General features: G+C 54.0%; 1 protein-coding gene across 2 annotated transcripts; it reads right to left on the bottom strand.

Moving 5' to 3' along the window:
- Window positions 1–2,717: 2,717 nt before the first annotated feature.
- On the bottom strand, window positions 2,718–13,815 carry ZC3HAV1L (ZC3HAV1 like). 2 transcript variants are annotated; one of them, XM_070071442.1, is made up of 4 exons: window positions 13,344–13,815; window positions 12,716–12,851; window positions 9,402–9,663; window positions 2,718–3,451 (listed from the first exon to the last, which is right to left on the bottom strand). In XM_070071442.1, the coding sequence occupies exons 1-4, from the start codon at window positions 13,715–13,717 to the stop codon at window positions 3,279–3,281; spliced, it is 945 nt and encodes a 314-aa protein (XP_069927543.1). In that variant the 5' UTR covers window positions 13,718–13,815; the 3' UTR covers window positions 2,718–3,278. The 2 variants fall into 2 exon arrangements, with proteins under 2 accessions (XP_069927543.1, XP_069927544.1); XM_070071443.1 differs by lacking the exon at window positions 2,718–3,451 and adding an exon at window positions 6,713–7,013 and having other exon boundaries at window positions 13,344–13,805.
- Window positions 13,816–14,165: the final 350 nt, after the last annotated feature.

The following is a 14,165-nucleotide window of genomic DNA, read 5'->3' as shown; positions in this document are numbered from 1 at the left end:
CGACACAGGACCCTGCGCTGTTCTTTGGTCTGCTTGGCCCTTCCCGGGTTTGCTGCTGGTTCTTCCCGGGTTGGCTACTGTCCCTTCCACCTCCGTGGAAGGGCGGTTCCCCCTGCCACATTCCCCACTTCTGCAGGGGAGCGGCACACCGCCGGCCGGCTCTCTCGGGGGCTGCACAGGTGTTCCCCTTAGATGTTCCCCTTAGATGTTCCCCTTAGATGTTCCTGGTGCATGCCGTCTCTCTCCTCCTTTATAGTCCTCCTCTGCCAATCCCAACTCGGCTGCCCACACGCCGAGTACGCTGCTCTCCTCCAATCAGGAGCAAGTCCTACAGTTTATTGGTTGAACTGGAGGCAGCTGTGTAGAAGCTGTTTTCTTCTCTCCCAGCGCCATATTGTGGGAGAGCAGGTGCATAGAATAAGTCTTAATTCCAGTAACTTAGTCTAGTCCGAGCTGCTCCCCACATGCAGGAGCACAGTCGGCTGCTCCCCGGGTGCGGATGCACATGGCCTGGGAGAGACACCCTGGACACACCTGCAGGTGCACAGTCGGCTGCTCCCCGGGTGCGGATGCACACGGCCTGGGAGAGACACCCTGGACACACCTGCAGGTGCACACAGTTGGCTGCTCCCCGGGTGTGGATGCACACGGCCTGGGAGAGACACCCTGGACACACCTGCAGGTGCACAGTCGGCTGCTCCCCGGGTGTGGATGCACACGGCCTGGGAGAGACACCCTAGACACACCTGGAGGAGCACAGTCGGCTGCTCGCCGGGTGTGGATGCACACGGCCTGGGAGAGACACCCTGGAGACTCCTGCAGGTGCACAGTCGGCTGCTCCCGGGTGTGGATGCACACGGCCTGGGAGAGACACCCTGGAGACTCCTGTGAAACACTTTATCACAACATCTTCTTTCACACCTATTCACATGTATAAATATGCCATAATATTAGAAATGCAAATGTTTATGTACTAAAATGTCACATTCAATTATGATTAAATAATAAACAAAAAATAATATACCATGAAATACAAGTGTGATTATGAAGAAATTTCAATTATGTAGGAAAACGCTTACAGAATAATCAATCCAAAACAGCATGTGAACCTGTATGTATAGGGTACTCCCCATATTGAAGAATATAAGCATGGGGCCGGCACTGTAGCAAAGCAGGTTAAGCCGCCGCCTGCAGTACTGGCAACCCATATGGGCACCAGTTCGAGACCCAGCTGCTCCACTTCCAATCCTGCTCTCTGCTATGGCCTGGGAAAGCAGTAGAAGATGGCCCAAGTCTTTGGGCTCCTGCACCTGCATGGGAGACCCAGAGGAGGCTCCTGGCTCCTGGCTCCTGGCTTCACAGATTGGCACAGCTCTGGCCATGGTGGCCAACTGGGGAGTGAACCAGGAGATCAAAGACCTCTCTCTTTCTGCCTCTCCTTTTCTCACTGTGTAACTCCTTCAAATAAATAAATAAATCTTAAAAAAAAAGAATATAAGCATGAAAAAGACTTAAAAATATCCTAAAGTATTAACAGTGATTATCTTTATAGATCTCTGCAAGTGAGATCCCAGGGGAAAGAAGGGGCCATCAAAGAAGGAGGTACCTTTCTCTGAAGGGAGGAGAAAACTTCCACTTTGCTTATGGCCCTAATACTGACAGAGTTTGTGGACTCTAGAGGCTTCCATAGCCTTGGCAGCTCATGACAAGAGCCTCAGGTGATCACTGATGTCATAAATAAGAGTGTCAACTGTTAAATCAACAACAGGAGTCACTGTGCACCTGCTCCCCATGTAGGAGCTCTGTTCTTAATGAGTTGTACTATGTGAATTAATGGTAACACTAGTCTTCAAACAGTACTTTATACTGTGTGTGTCTGTGTGGGTGCAAACTGTTGAAATCTTTACTTAGTATAGAGTTGATCTTCTGTATATAAAGATAATTAAAAATGAATCTTAATGAAGAATAGGATGGGAATGGGAGTAGGAGATGGGATGGTTTGGGGGTGGGAGGGCAGGTTTGGGGGAAAGATCTGCTATAGTCCAAAAGTTATACTTATGAAATGTATATTTATTAAATAAAATCCCTCTATAAAAATAATAATAAAAAATAAGCAGTGATTATCTTTATATATGGTACTAGGGTGATTATTACTTCCTTAATACATCCTGTACTGATATATATATATTTTTTTTTGACAGGCAGAGTGGACAGTGAGAGAGAGAGAGACAGAGAGAAAGGTCTTCCTTTTGCCGTTGGTTCACCCTCCAATGGCCACTGCGGCCAGCGCGCTGCGGCCGGTGCACCGCGCTGATCCGATGGCAGGAGCCAGGTGCTTCTCCTGGTCTCCCATGGGGTGCAGGGCCCAAGCACTTGGGCCATCCTCTACTGCACTCCCTGGCCACAGCAGAGAGCTGGCCTGGAAGAGGGGCAACCGGGACAGAATCCGGCGCCCCGACCGGGACTAGAACCCGGTGTGCCGGCGCCGCTAGGTGGAGGATTAGCCTAGTGAGCCGTGGCGCCAGCCGCCTGTACTGTTATTTCTACAATGATACATATGTTACCAAAAAAATTCTTCTAGAAAAAATTCCTCATAACAGAGGACACAGTATTTTTAAAATAAAAATATTAAAAATCACTTTACTAAACCACCAAACAATACTCAGAATTTTATATTTGACCATATATGAAAAAAATGAATTTACTACATACACCAATAATATAAATGAATTTTATTTATGAATATACAGATATATGGCAAATAGGGAAAAATACACTAAAAGAATATATATTGTTATTAAAGTTTATCTCAAGAATTTAAAGATATTTTAATATTATGAAAAACACTGATGTAATAGGTGGCTTAGGTGATAAAAATATGACAAGATACCCATTCTTTTCCATCTAGCTTTTAGCTTCCAACAAGAATACAATGTTCTCTTATCCTAAAAGAGAGCATATGTTTAAAACTAACAATTAACTGCATATCTAATTAAGAAATATCAAAAATATTTGTCACATTTTGTTTGTATTTAACACAAAGTGAAATAGAAATACATAATAAAAACATCTTTGCAGCTATGATTTTAGATTTAGAAACAACAAATAGGCCACCTAAGGCTATCAGAACAAAGACAGCTCACCAGAAGATAAACACCGTAAAAATTCACAGCACTGTACAGAGATCCCATTCCAGTAACACGCAAGTGAGACCTTGGGAAAGAATTAAGTCAGTTCATAGTCAGGGCTTCTAAGGCCCAGAGGAAAACGGGAACGAATTACAAGGGAAGACCCGAGAACCCCGGCATCATGGAGAGAGGGCGGGTTCCTCGACAGGACAGCGAGTAGCTGGAACCCAGGCCGGAGAAGCTGGTTCTGGACGTGGCCAGCGCAGCCCGAAGCGCTGAGAGATGTTTCCCTTCTGTGGCCCACTGCATGGGCACTGAGAGTTCTGAACGTGAAAAAAGAGGCAAGAAGAGGGGAAAATGGAACCCAATGCACACTGATTCACACGCTTTCACTACCACCAGCAGAGGGGAACAGAGAACACAGCGGCCAGCGGCCAGTGGCCAGTGCCCAGTGCTGGCAGCCGCCGCGCTCGGGGCCAGACGGTGACCTGTGTGCTGGAGACGAATCTCGCCAGGCTCCAAGGCCGGCAGAGGGAGGAGGAGGAATGGCACCTAGAAAGGGGGTACTTTTACAGAGAGAGATAAATACAAAACGCACACCCCAGAAATTGCGTGTGTGAAGACACATGGCGCTGATGTGCGCTGTAGAAAGTCAATCACAAGTCACTATTCTAAAAAACAGAAAATTCCTCTTAAAAATCCAGACCCCTCACGTCTTCTGAAAAACCAGACCCATGACCAACTGCGTCCCTACCCCACGTCAGAACCCTCGACATGCTGCATTGCCCACAGCATCTCTCCCTCCCCGCCTCCTCGCACCCAGTCCACTGCAGCCATTTAAGTCATCTTTCTGGTCCCGGGGGCATGCGGCTCTTCAGCTCCACACGATGGAGAGGGGTGGGCTCCCAGCAGAGACAAGAGCGGCCAGGATCAGGTTGGCTTTCAGAAGATCCGGCAGGCAGCCGGGTGAAGGGCAGGAGAGGGCAGTGGGATCAGTGAGCCCCACAAAAGCCTGCAGCACTAAAGGTTGTAAAAATGGGGCCTCCACCATCGACGGGGTTACCTCCCACAGACAACTGAAACTGGAGTTAGGCACCTGCAAAAGACACGCAACAGGTGAGAGGCTGCAAACCAAGGCCGCGTGCAGACGGCGGAAAGGAAGGTGTGGATCCGAGAGCTTCTGCGAGGGGAACAGCTCCCACTCTGCGTTAGCAGCGCTGCACAGGCAACAGGGAAAAGCCGGGCACAGGACAGCAGAGTCACCTGCCGAAGCCCCGGCCAGTGCTGGCATCAAAAGCTAAGGAGACAGCAGGAGAGACAAGCTGGAGGCAAATCAGGAATCCAGCTTAGAAAATGCTGGAGAGAGCTCACCTCTGGGGACAGTGTCTGGGCTGGTGGGCACCATGTCCCTGGGGACAGTGCCTGGGCTGGTGGGCACCATGTCCCTCGGGATAGTGTCTGGGCTGGTGGGCACCATGTCCCCGGGGACAGTGTCTGGGCTGGTGGGCACCATGTCCCCGGGGACAGTGCCTGGGCTGGTGGGCACCATGTCCCCGGGGACAGTGTCTGGGCTGGTGGGCACCATGTCCCCGGGGACAGTGTCTGGGCTGGTGGGCACCATGTCCCCGGGGACAGTGTCTGGGCTGGTGGGCACCATGTCCCCGGGGACAGTGTCTGGGCTGGTGGGCACCATGTCCCCATCCCAGACCAGAGGGCCTGGATCTGAGCCCGGCTCCAGCTCCCTGCTCACGTGCACCAAGTGGTCAGGTCCCCGACACCCCCATGGGACCTGCACTGAGCTCCGGGTTCCTGCCTTGGGCGTCGGTCCAGCCCCCGCCACTGCAGGCAGCGAGCGAGCAGATGCCAGCTCTGTCTCTTTCTGTCTCTCAAATTAAAACAAACTAGCAAACAGAAACCAGGTTATCGCCAACTATAACACAGTGATGATTTTCTTAACAGTTGGGTCATCGATGCAAATGAAAAAAGGATAGGTAGGATTACAGAAGACAACTTTATAGACTGAAGGCCAACACAACTACAATTAAAATGGAATATCATAAAACTAAGTGAAATAGTGTAACAAAGATTACAGAGAGCCAATATGTATGAAGAGCGTAATTATATGTAAGAGCATAATTCATATGTAAGAGCATAATTATAATATATATAAAAACAAGGCAATAATGTGAAAGACATGCATCTATACCTACTGTACTTCAGTTAAGGATTTAAGATGGCTTATAACAAAATAAATGCTTAGTGTAATAATAAAGTGTAAATAATAATAATTAAGCATAAAAATCTTTTTAAAAATGAGCACCAGGAAAAATCAGGCTCCCAAATATGCAGATGTACGAGTTTCCAGAGACAATGTTGCTGTTGACAACAAAGTGAGATTCAAACAAATCGCACGACTTCCTGTCCATGAGGAGAAAACACCACATCTCAGTTAACAAGGACATGTCTGCATTCCTCTCAGGGTATTCTTTGAAAAAGCACCGTTTTATCCGACGACACTTGGGGTATTATCACAACAAACAGCGAAGTAGCTCCTGAAGAACACGACTTCTACAGGAGCTGTGAGGAAGACAGCCTGGGGGCAGAGAGGGCTGCAAGGAGTGAGGCGCACTGATTTCTGAGGGTCCGTCCTGACCCACAGAAAGAACGGACACAATTCAGGGGAAGAGATGGACCACACAGCTTCTAACTACAGCCGGTGGGCTCTGGCAGAGTTAGAGGAGGTGAGAACAGGCGGGGTGAGGTAGAAATCTCCACACTCCGTGCCAGTGGCTGGGGTGGGCCTACCAGGCTGTGCCAAGTGCACAAACGGCTGACACCCTTTGACAAAAACGAAGGCCTCCCTCACCAGCACAGCAGAGGGCTCCAATAATAAAAGACCTTGGGTAAAATGAAAAAGCACACAGCCAACAGTGCACTCACACGTATGTAGAGAAACGCCAATCGAGACAGTACCATTTAGCACCTGTAAGCTAAGCAAAGAACAGCTTTAAAAATTCAATACTGTGCAGATTTTAAAAGTTTTCAAAAATGTTTTACAAAGAACTCAGATACCCCAGAATAAGGGAGGTAGTTAAATAAACTGTGATATATTATGTATCTGTGCAAATAAGTGATTGTGCATGATAAATGTGAACAAATACAGTAATATGCTTACAAAACAACTAGGTATAAAAGTGTGTATAAAGTATCCGTACTCTGATCACCACTGTACAAAACAACTAGGTATAAAAGTGTGTGTACAAAGTATCCATACTCTGATCACCACTGTACAAAACAACTAGGTATAAAAGTGTGTGTACAAAGTGTCTGTACTCTGATCACCACTGTACAAAACAACTAGGTATAAAAGTGTACAAAGTGTCCGTACTCTGATCATCACTGTATGAAAGCACCAGCTGGACCACCAAGCAGATCAGCAGAAACCCACCCCTCAACGAGCTCCACCCAGCCAGCCCAGGGACAGCCCAGGAGCTGCAGGCAGGAGCTGCGCCTTCAGGGTTCGCCCTGGACCCCTGTCTGCACTGTTCTACCCCTGGCTGCCCGCTCAGGGCCAAGCCATCCCGCTCTGATGTTCTCTCCTCTTTAATTCTCAGACACCGTGAGGTAGGAATTGGGAAGGCCATCATTGACAAACATTGGAGGTTACAAACTAAGGCCCGACAGTCGCAGCCCCTGCAGGTCTCTGAGCTGGAGCTGGACCAGCCACTTCTTACTTCCGAGCCACATCTCCAGGTCTGCCTGGGCAGGGCTTCCTGGCTGCGGGAGCAGAGGCAGAGCCCAAAGGCCTGGAGTCCGCACGGCCAGCCACAGGCGCTCCTGGTCGCTCGAGGCCCTGTGGACGCTCGGTAGCAGAAGCTGCATTGTCTAAAAAGAAGAAGGAAGTGATGAGCTTTCCCCCTGGCACCCCTGTTATCTACTTTCTGCGGGGAGCATCACCAGCCAGCCTTGCCTTCCCACACCCTGGACTGTAGACTCCACGTCTCCTGGATCACACATACACAGGCAGACCTCCATGCCCACAGGTTTTCCATCTGTGGCTTCAACCACCTGCAGGTCGAAAGTCCTGGACAGAAAAGTTCTCTGACACTAATCCTTACACAAGACGCGACAACGTCTCCCATTGTATCCGTTACACTGTACGGTCACAGCATTTTCACTGTGCTAGGCACTGTAAGTCATGTAGCCATGATTATCCATCCATCATCCAAGGGAGGATGAGCATGGGTTTTATGCAAACACTATGCCACTGTATGATACGAATTTGGGTGTCCTCGAGGGATGGGCGGGGGTCCCGGAACCAGTCGAAGGCTCCTGAAGGTATGGACACCTTCGCTGCAGCAGCAAGCACAGTTAGGGGAGGCTCACTGGCAAGCCGGACGACAGGCTCAGGGTCACTGCCACCGTCCGCAGCTCCCAAGACAGCCTGTGAGACCGCCAGGTGCAGACGCCTCCCTCCCTTCACAGCCACACAGCCTGCCACTAGGCAGTCACGGCAGAAAATTCTCGAAGTCTGCAACCCCTGACTGTGGGAATGCTGCTTTCTCAACAGCAATCCCAAGCCCTACTCCTGCCACTGATTTTCAGCTCCAAGCCAACATGGCAGCTTAAGTAATCTGCATGCATTTTCATTCAAGGGACACCAAACCACATCATGCAGGCCTGAAAAGATGCAGAGGGTCGGCACTGTTGCGCAGTGGGTTAAAGCCCTGGCCTGCAGTGCCGGCATCCCATATGGGTGCCAGTTCTAGTCCTGGCTGCTCCAGTTCTGATCCAGCTCTCTGCTATGGCCTGGGGAAGCAGTAGAAGATGGCCCAAGTCCTTGGGCCACTGCACCCATGTGGGAGACCCAGAAGAAGCTCCTGGCTCCTGGCTCTTGGCTCCTGGCTTCGGGTCAGCGCAGCTCTGGCCATTGCAGCCATCTGGGGAGTGAACCAGCGGGTGGAGGACCTCTCTCTCTCTGTCTCTCTCTGTGTAACTCTTTCAAATAAATGAAATAAATCTTAAAAAAAAAAACAAAAAACAAAAAACAAAAAAAATGATGGCAGAAAGCCCCTGCAGCACTAGGGAAGTTATTCATGATGTTACATAAAGTGAAAACTGAAGATGCTAATAATGCTCAGACCACAGCTGGATCAGTAGTTTGCCTAATACAGTATTGAAGGGCCTAGAATAAAACAGTAATGATTACTGTGCAGTAGAGTGGAATGATACACAATTGCTGTTTCAAGCCTCTGTTTTTCAGCTTTCTTCTGTAATGTGGTTAAAATTACTTAAAAATTAAAGAATGAAAATTAAATTATTGAGGTCGGCGCTGTGGTGTAGTGGGTAAAGACACCGCCTGCAGTGCCGGCATCCCATATGGGCACCAGTTGGAGTTCCGGCTGCTCCACTTCCAATCCAGCTCTCTACTAATGCCTGAGAAGGCAGCAGGAGATGACCCAAATGCTTGGGCCCCTGCGCCCACATGGGAGACCCAGATGAAGCTCCTGGCTTCCATCTGGCCCAGCCCTGACCACTGTGACCATCGGGAGTGAACCAGCAGAGAGAAGACTTCTCTCTCTCTGTCTCTGCCTCTGCCTCTCTCTCTGTAATGCTGCCTTTCAAATGAACAAATAAATCTTTAAAGAAAAAAAAAAAAAAAAAGACTGTTCTCCTTCCTGACCCCCTCCTACCAAGGAGCTACACTGTTCAAATGCTGGGGTAGACGCAAGGCTGGAATGCTGACAGTCAACCCCTCCCCTTCCTTCCCTTGGCCAGGACCGCAGCTCTGTCATCTTCAAATGTGACGTCCTAAGCTTTCCCGGAAGCAGGGCTGCAGTTAACATCTGAGGCCTTGCTCCGCAGTCTCGCTTCCCGGAAGAGCCTCACAGGTTCATGCGACTGACAGCGCTCCACCCCCCCCCCCCAGAGGCCCACCCGACCACCCCCCAGAGGCCCACCCGACCACCTCCCAGAGGCCTACCCGACCACCCCCTAGAGGCCCACCCGACCACCCCCCAGAGGCCTACCCGTCCACCCCCAGAGGCCTACCTGAACCCCCCCCAGAGGCCCACCCGACCACCCCCCAGAGGCCTACCCGACCACCCCCCAGAGGCCCACCCGACCACCCCCCAGAGGCCTACCTTTCCTCCCAGAGGCCCACCCGACCCCCCCCCAGAGGCCTACCTTTCCTCCCAGAGGCCCACCCGACCACCCCCAGAGGCCTACCTGATCACCCCCCAGAGGCCCACCCGACCCCCCCCAGAGGCCTACCTTTCCTCCCAGGCACCTGGTGCAGCTTCATGTGCTTGTAGGCGGCGATGATCTGAAAGTTGACGGCGCTGGGAACACTCAGCCCCTGGTCCTGCAGCAGCTTCAAGGACGCGGCGTGAATGAGCTGATGGGACCGCCTGCAGGACAGCAGCCTGCACTCGCCCCTGACGAAGGACTTGCACACGTGGAACTTGTTGCACTTGTCCTTGAGGTTGCAGTAGCCATAGAGGGCGTCGCCACCCTTGTTGTAGAGCAGACAGACCTGGGACAGACCCGAGGCAAGGCTTGAGAGCCTGATCTTCCCTCTGTCTCTAGGCCGATGCACTACAGCCTCCCCGGCTGAACTGGAGATGGCACGCATCTGGGACCAGCACTGGGCGCAACAGAGCCAGCATGCTCTCCGTGCTGGTGGCTAATGACTCCCAGCTGTCTCCCCTGGCCCTCCAGCCGACCTAGGCCTCCCCCAAAGCCCGTGGCCGGGAGTGCCGGGCACGGAGCAGACTCCCGCCCTCAAGCAGTGTGCTCTCCATGAACAAAGTCCAGTCCAGACTTTCCCTGGAGGTATGATGCGTCCCCTCCTCCTCCACTGGGTTTTCCTCCCTCGGCAAGCCACGCGAACCTGAGCCCTACTCAGGCCCTCCTTCCAGGGAAACCAACCCCAGCAGGTCGCAGGGACACAGGATTACGATCCAAGACGCAGAGTGCCAGCGGGTCAAGCCTCCATCGGCAACACTGACCCCCCCCCCCCATCGGACTGCCAGCTCTGCTTCAAAGCCACTCCCCACTAATGTGCCCGGGAAGGCAACGGAAGATGGCCCCAGGGACTGGGCTGCAGAGACCAGGTTGGAGCTCCTGGCTCCTGGCTCCGGCTTGGGCCAGACCTGGCTATTGCAGACATCTGGAGAGTGAAAACCAGAGTCTGGAAATCAGTTAAGCAAGCAGGCCTTTTTAAAAAATAAAGAAAAAATGACATGGGACAACTAGTGTAAACTGGGTGTGCCCCAGGCCAACCAGACCACACTGGTGGGGGGACCTCTGCCAAGGCGCCAGAGGCAGGCACTGCGGGGTGCTTGGCTGAGCTGCGCTTGGGACACGCGTACCCCACATCAGGGTGCCTGCTGCCGTCTAAGCTGTTCCACTTCCAACCCAGCTTCTCCCCAACACATCCTGGGAAGTAGCAGAGGATGGCCCAAGTGCTTGGGACCCTGCCACTCATGTGGGAGACCCAGAAGGAATTCCAGGCTCCAGACATTTGGGGAGTAAACCAGTAGATGCAAGATCTCTCTCTCTCTCTCTCTCTCTCTCTCTCTGCATGCATGTAGGTGTGTGTGTGTGTGTGAGAGAGAGAGAGAGAGAAAGAAAGAGAGAAATAAAGAGAAAAAGAGAGAGAGCGAGACAGACTGACTCTGTCTTTCAAGTTGATGACAATAAATAATTCAGGGCTGGTTTTGTGGCACAGCGGGCAAAGCCACTGCCTGCAAGGCCGGTATCCCACATGGGCACTGTTCCAGGGCCCTGCTGCTCTACATCCCATCCAGCTCCCTGCTGTGGCCTGGGAAAGCAGCAACAGAAGGTCCCAGTGCTTGGGCCCCTGCACCCACGTGGGAGACCCGGACTGACCCTGTTTCAGTCTGGCCCAGCTCTGAAAGTTGCAGGCATTTTGGAGACCAAAGTAGCAGATGGAAGACTGCTCCCTATCTCCCTCTCTCTGTGTAACTCTGCCTTTTAAATAAATAAAATCTTTTAAAAAGGGGTGGGGGGCGCACCGTGGAGCACTTGGTTAATCCTCCGCCTGTGGCACCGGAATCCCATATAGGCACCGGATTCCATCCCAGTTGCCCCCTTCCTGTCCAGCTCTCTGCTGTGGCCCGGGAGTGCAGTGGAGGATGGCCCAAGTGCTTGGGCCCTGCACCCATGTGGGAGACCAAGAGGAAGGATCTGGCTCCTGGCTTCAGATTGGCGCAGCGCGCTGGCCGTAGCAGCCATTAGGGGAGTGAACCAACGGAAAGAAGACCTTTCTCTCTGTCTCTCTAACTCTGTCAAATTAAAAAAAAAAAAAAAAAAAAAAGTCAGATTTCCCAGGAAATCCCTCATTTCTAGGCAAATAAGGATGGCTAGTCACCCTATCAATGTACCACATTTGTTAAAAAAAAAAAAAAAAAAAAACTTAAAATCTAACCTGGATTTGATCAAAATCAACCTTCCAGATCTGTCAGTTTATGGTAATTCAAAGGACAGAGGGACATGTTCAATGACACGGCAGGAATGCAATCAGCCCATTCTGAATGTGGGAAATTGGGGCAGGCATTTGGAGCAGCAGACCACATGTCACAGGGCTGTCCACAGTCCCCGCCAGTGCTAGACCCAGGGCCTCTCCACCTCCTGTCCAGCTCCCTGCTCATGGCCCCTGGGAGCTGACCACACCTACAGGGCTGTCCACAGTCCCCGTCAGTGCTAGACCCAGGGCCTCTCCACTTCCTGTCCAGCTCCCTGCTTATGGCTCCCTGGGAGCAGCAGACCACAAGTCATCACAGGGCTGTCAACTGTCCCCAGTGCTAGACCCAGGGCCTCTCCACTTCCTGTCCAGCTCCCTGCTCATGCCCCCTGGGAGCAGCAGTGATGGCTCCAGTACTGGGGTCCCCGGCACCCATGTGGAGCCTTGGACTGAGCTCCAGGTTCCAGGTCCCCCCCCCCCAGCTGCTGTGGGCATTTGGGGGGTGAGCCAGTGGATACAAAGTCTTCCTGTGTCTCTCTCTGCCTTGCAAATGATTAAAATAAAGAAATGGAACCAGGATGCGAGAAATTCTAATGGCCGCAGCAATCTGCTTTGAAACCAAACAGCATCCTGTCTGCAGCGCGCAGTTTTCTGAAATGAATTCACAGTTTTCCTGCCGTACACCCTCCTCAGAGTTCTTATAAAGCAGCTCAGGGGGCCGGCGCTGCGGCACAGCGGGTTAACGCCCTGGCCTGAAGCGCCAGCATCCCACATGGACGCCGGATCTAGTCCCGGCTGCTCCTCTTCCGATCCAGCTCCCTGCTGTGGCCTGGGAAGGCAGTGGAGGATGGCCCAGGTCCTTGGGCCCCTGCACCCGCGTGGGAGACCTGGAGGAAGCTCCTGGCTCCTGGCTTCGGATTGGCGCAGCTCCGGCCGCTGCGGCCATCTGGGGAGTGAACCAGCGGATGGAAGACCTCTCTCTGTCTCTCCCGCTCTCTGTCACTCTGCCTTTCAAGTAAATCAATCATTGTTAAAAAGTAGGCGGGTGGGGGAATACTGGTAGCGAATGGGAGCACGAGGGTGACTCCTGGTGACTCACCTCGGGTGACAGGCTGGGGTCGTTCTGCAAAAGCAGGATCCGGAGCTGGGCTTCATTCAGGCCGAAGAGCCCGTGGTGCTTCAGGACCCGGATGTTGACAGGCGTGTGGATGTCATGGGAAAGGGTGCAGGTGGACCTAGGAGAGCAGGGAGCTCCGCTGAGAAGCCAGGGCGGCGCTCAACTCCCAGGGACCCAGGGGCTCCGCAGCCTAGCAGCACGGCCAGCTGAGTGGGGCGGGGCCGTGTCCATCCTCAGAGCCGAGCCGCGCCCCTGGCTCTCCCCAGCCACCTGCCCCGCCTGGGGGGCCTCCGCCCAAACAGTCCCCAACCTCAAAAGCAAGCCCCCCCATGGCCTGCCCGCCTGGACGGGGCCTCACGGGGCGGCCTCCAACGCCGCTTTCCGGGGAACGGGGTGGCCGGGCACCAACGACAGTCTCTGGCGACAGGGCCCGTGGGTCTCGCGGATCCCGCCCAGGGAGCGCCCTGCGCTCCGGGGCAGGGTGGGCAGGGGCCCTCTGCGGGAGGAGCCTGGGCCGCGGGGCCTCGCCGGGGCTGGCCTTCGCCCCTCCGGAGGGCTCGTCAGCCCCGCGCCCCCGCCGCGGCCTGCGCCCCGCGCGCCGCCGCCTCACCAGCAGTCGCGGTTGGGGCACTTGCCCAGCATGTGCCGGCGGCAGAAGTGCAGCTGGTCGCAGGCCTGGCACTCGCCGCGCTGGTAGCGGGCGCACAGGCGCGCCGAGGACACGGCCACCACCCTGCAGGCCGAGGCGCCGCCGCCGCCGCCCGCGCCCGCCGCGCCGGCCGCCACCTCGGCCTCGGCGTCCCAGGGGCCGTCGCCCAGCTCCACCTCCTGCAGCAGGAAGCGGTCGGGCCCGGCGCGCTGCAGCACGTCCCGCAGCTTCTCCTCCGACAGGTCCACGTGGCCGCGCAGGTCCCGCAGGAACATGCGGCCGCCGTGGGCGCATAGCACCTTGGTGAGGAACGAGCACACGGTGGGCTCCGCCATGGCCGGCGGCCGCGCGGGCTGGTGCGCGCCGCGCGCTCCCCGGGGCCGGCCAGACTCCGCCCAGTCGCGTCCACGGCTCGGCGTCCACCTCCCGGCCGGCTGAAGGAGGCCCGGGCGCGGGTTCCCGCGGTTGGTGAGCGCCGGCTGTGTGCCACGGAGCTGAGCCCGTGCCTGCGAGGGCTCGGGGCTCCCAGCAGACTCGCGGGCGGAGGAGACCGTCCTTTAGTACTGGACAGGGCCGCAAGGAAGATGGGAGAGGGCAGTGGCGGGAGTGACCGGCTGGGCGGGCTCTGAGGAGGCAGCCCCTGGCCCCCTGCGCTGAGCCCGGGGGATGCGCTTGACCTGGGAAACACACAGCCTGGATTCCAAGATTTAGAATGGAAAACAAATGCAAAATTTCTCAGTGTTCGTATGAATCACATTCAACTGATAGTGGGGTATACTCGGT

Source organism: Oryctolagus cuniculus, chromosome 3, assembly GCF_964237555.1.
Source record: "Oryctolagus cuniculus chromosome 3, mOryCun1.1, whole genome shotgun sequence".
Classification (NCBI taxonomy): domain Eukaryota; kingdom Metazoa; phylum Chordata; class Mammalia; order Lagomorpha; family Leporidae; genus Oryctolagus; species Oryctolagus cuniculus.
This window is presented reverse-complemented; position numbering and strand designations above follow the sequence as displayed.

Excerpts from the sequence above, each read along its gene's own strand:
- ZC3HAV1L (XM_070071442.1), bottom strand. The coding sequence starts at position 13,717 with ATGGCGGAGCCCACCGTGTGCTCGTTCCTCACCAAGGTGCTATGCGCC. Across the intron at positions 12,852-13,343 it reads TGCCCCAACCGCGACTGCTG|GTCCACCTGCACCCTTTCCC; the intron begins GTGAGGCGGCGG and ends CTGCTCTCCTAG. Across the intron at positions 3,452-9,401 it reads CCAGGTGCCTGGGAGGAAAG|AACTCTCAGTGCCCATGCAG; the intron begins GTAGGCCTCTGG and ends TTTCACGTTCAG.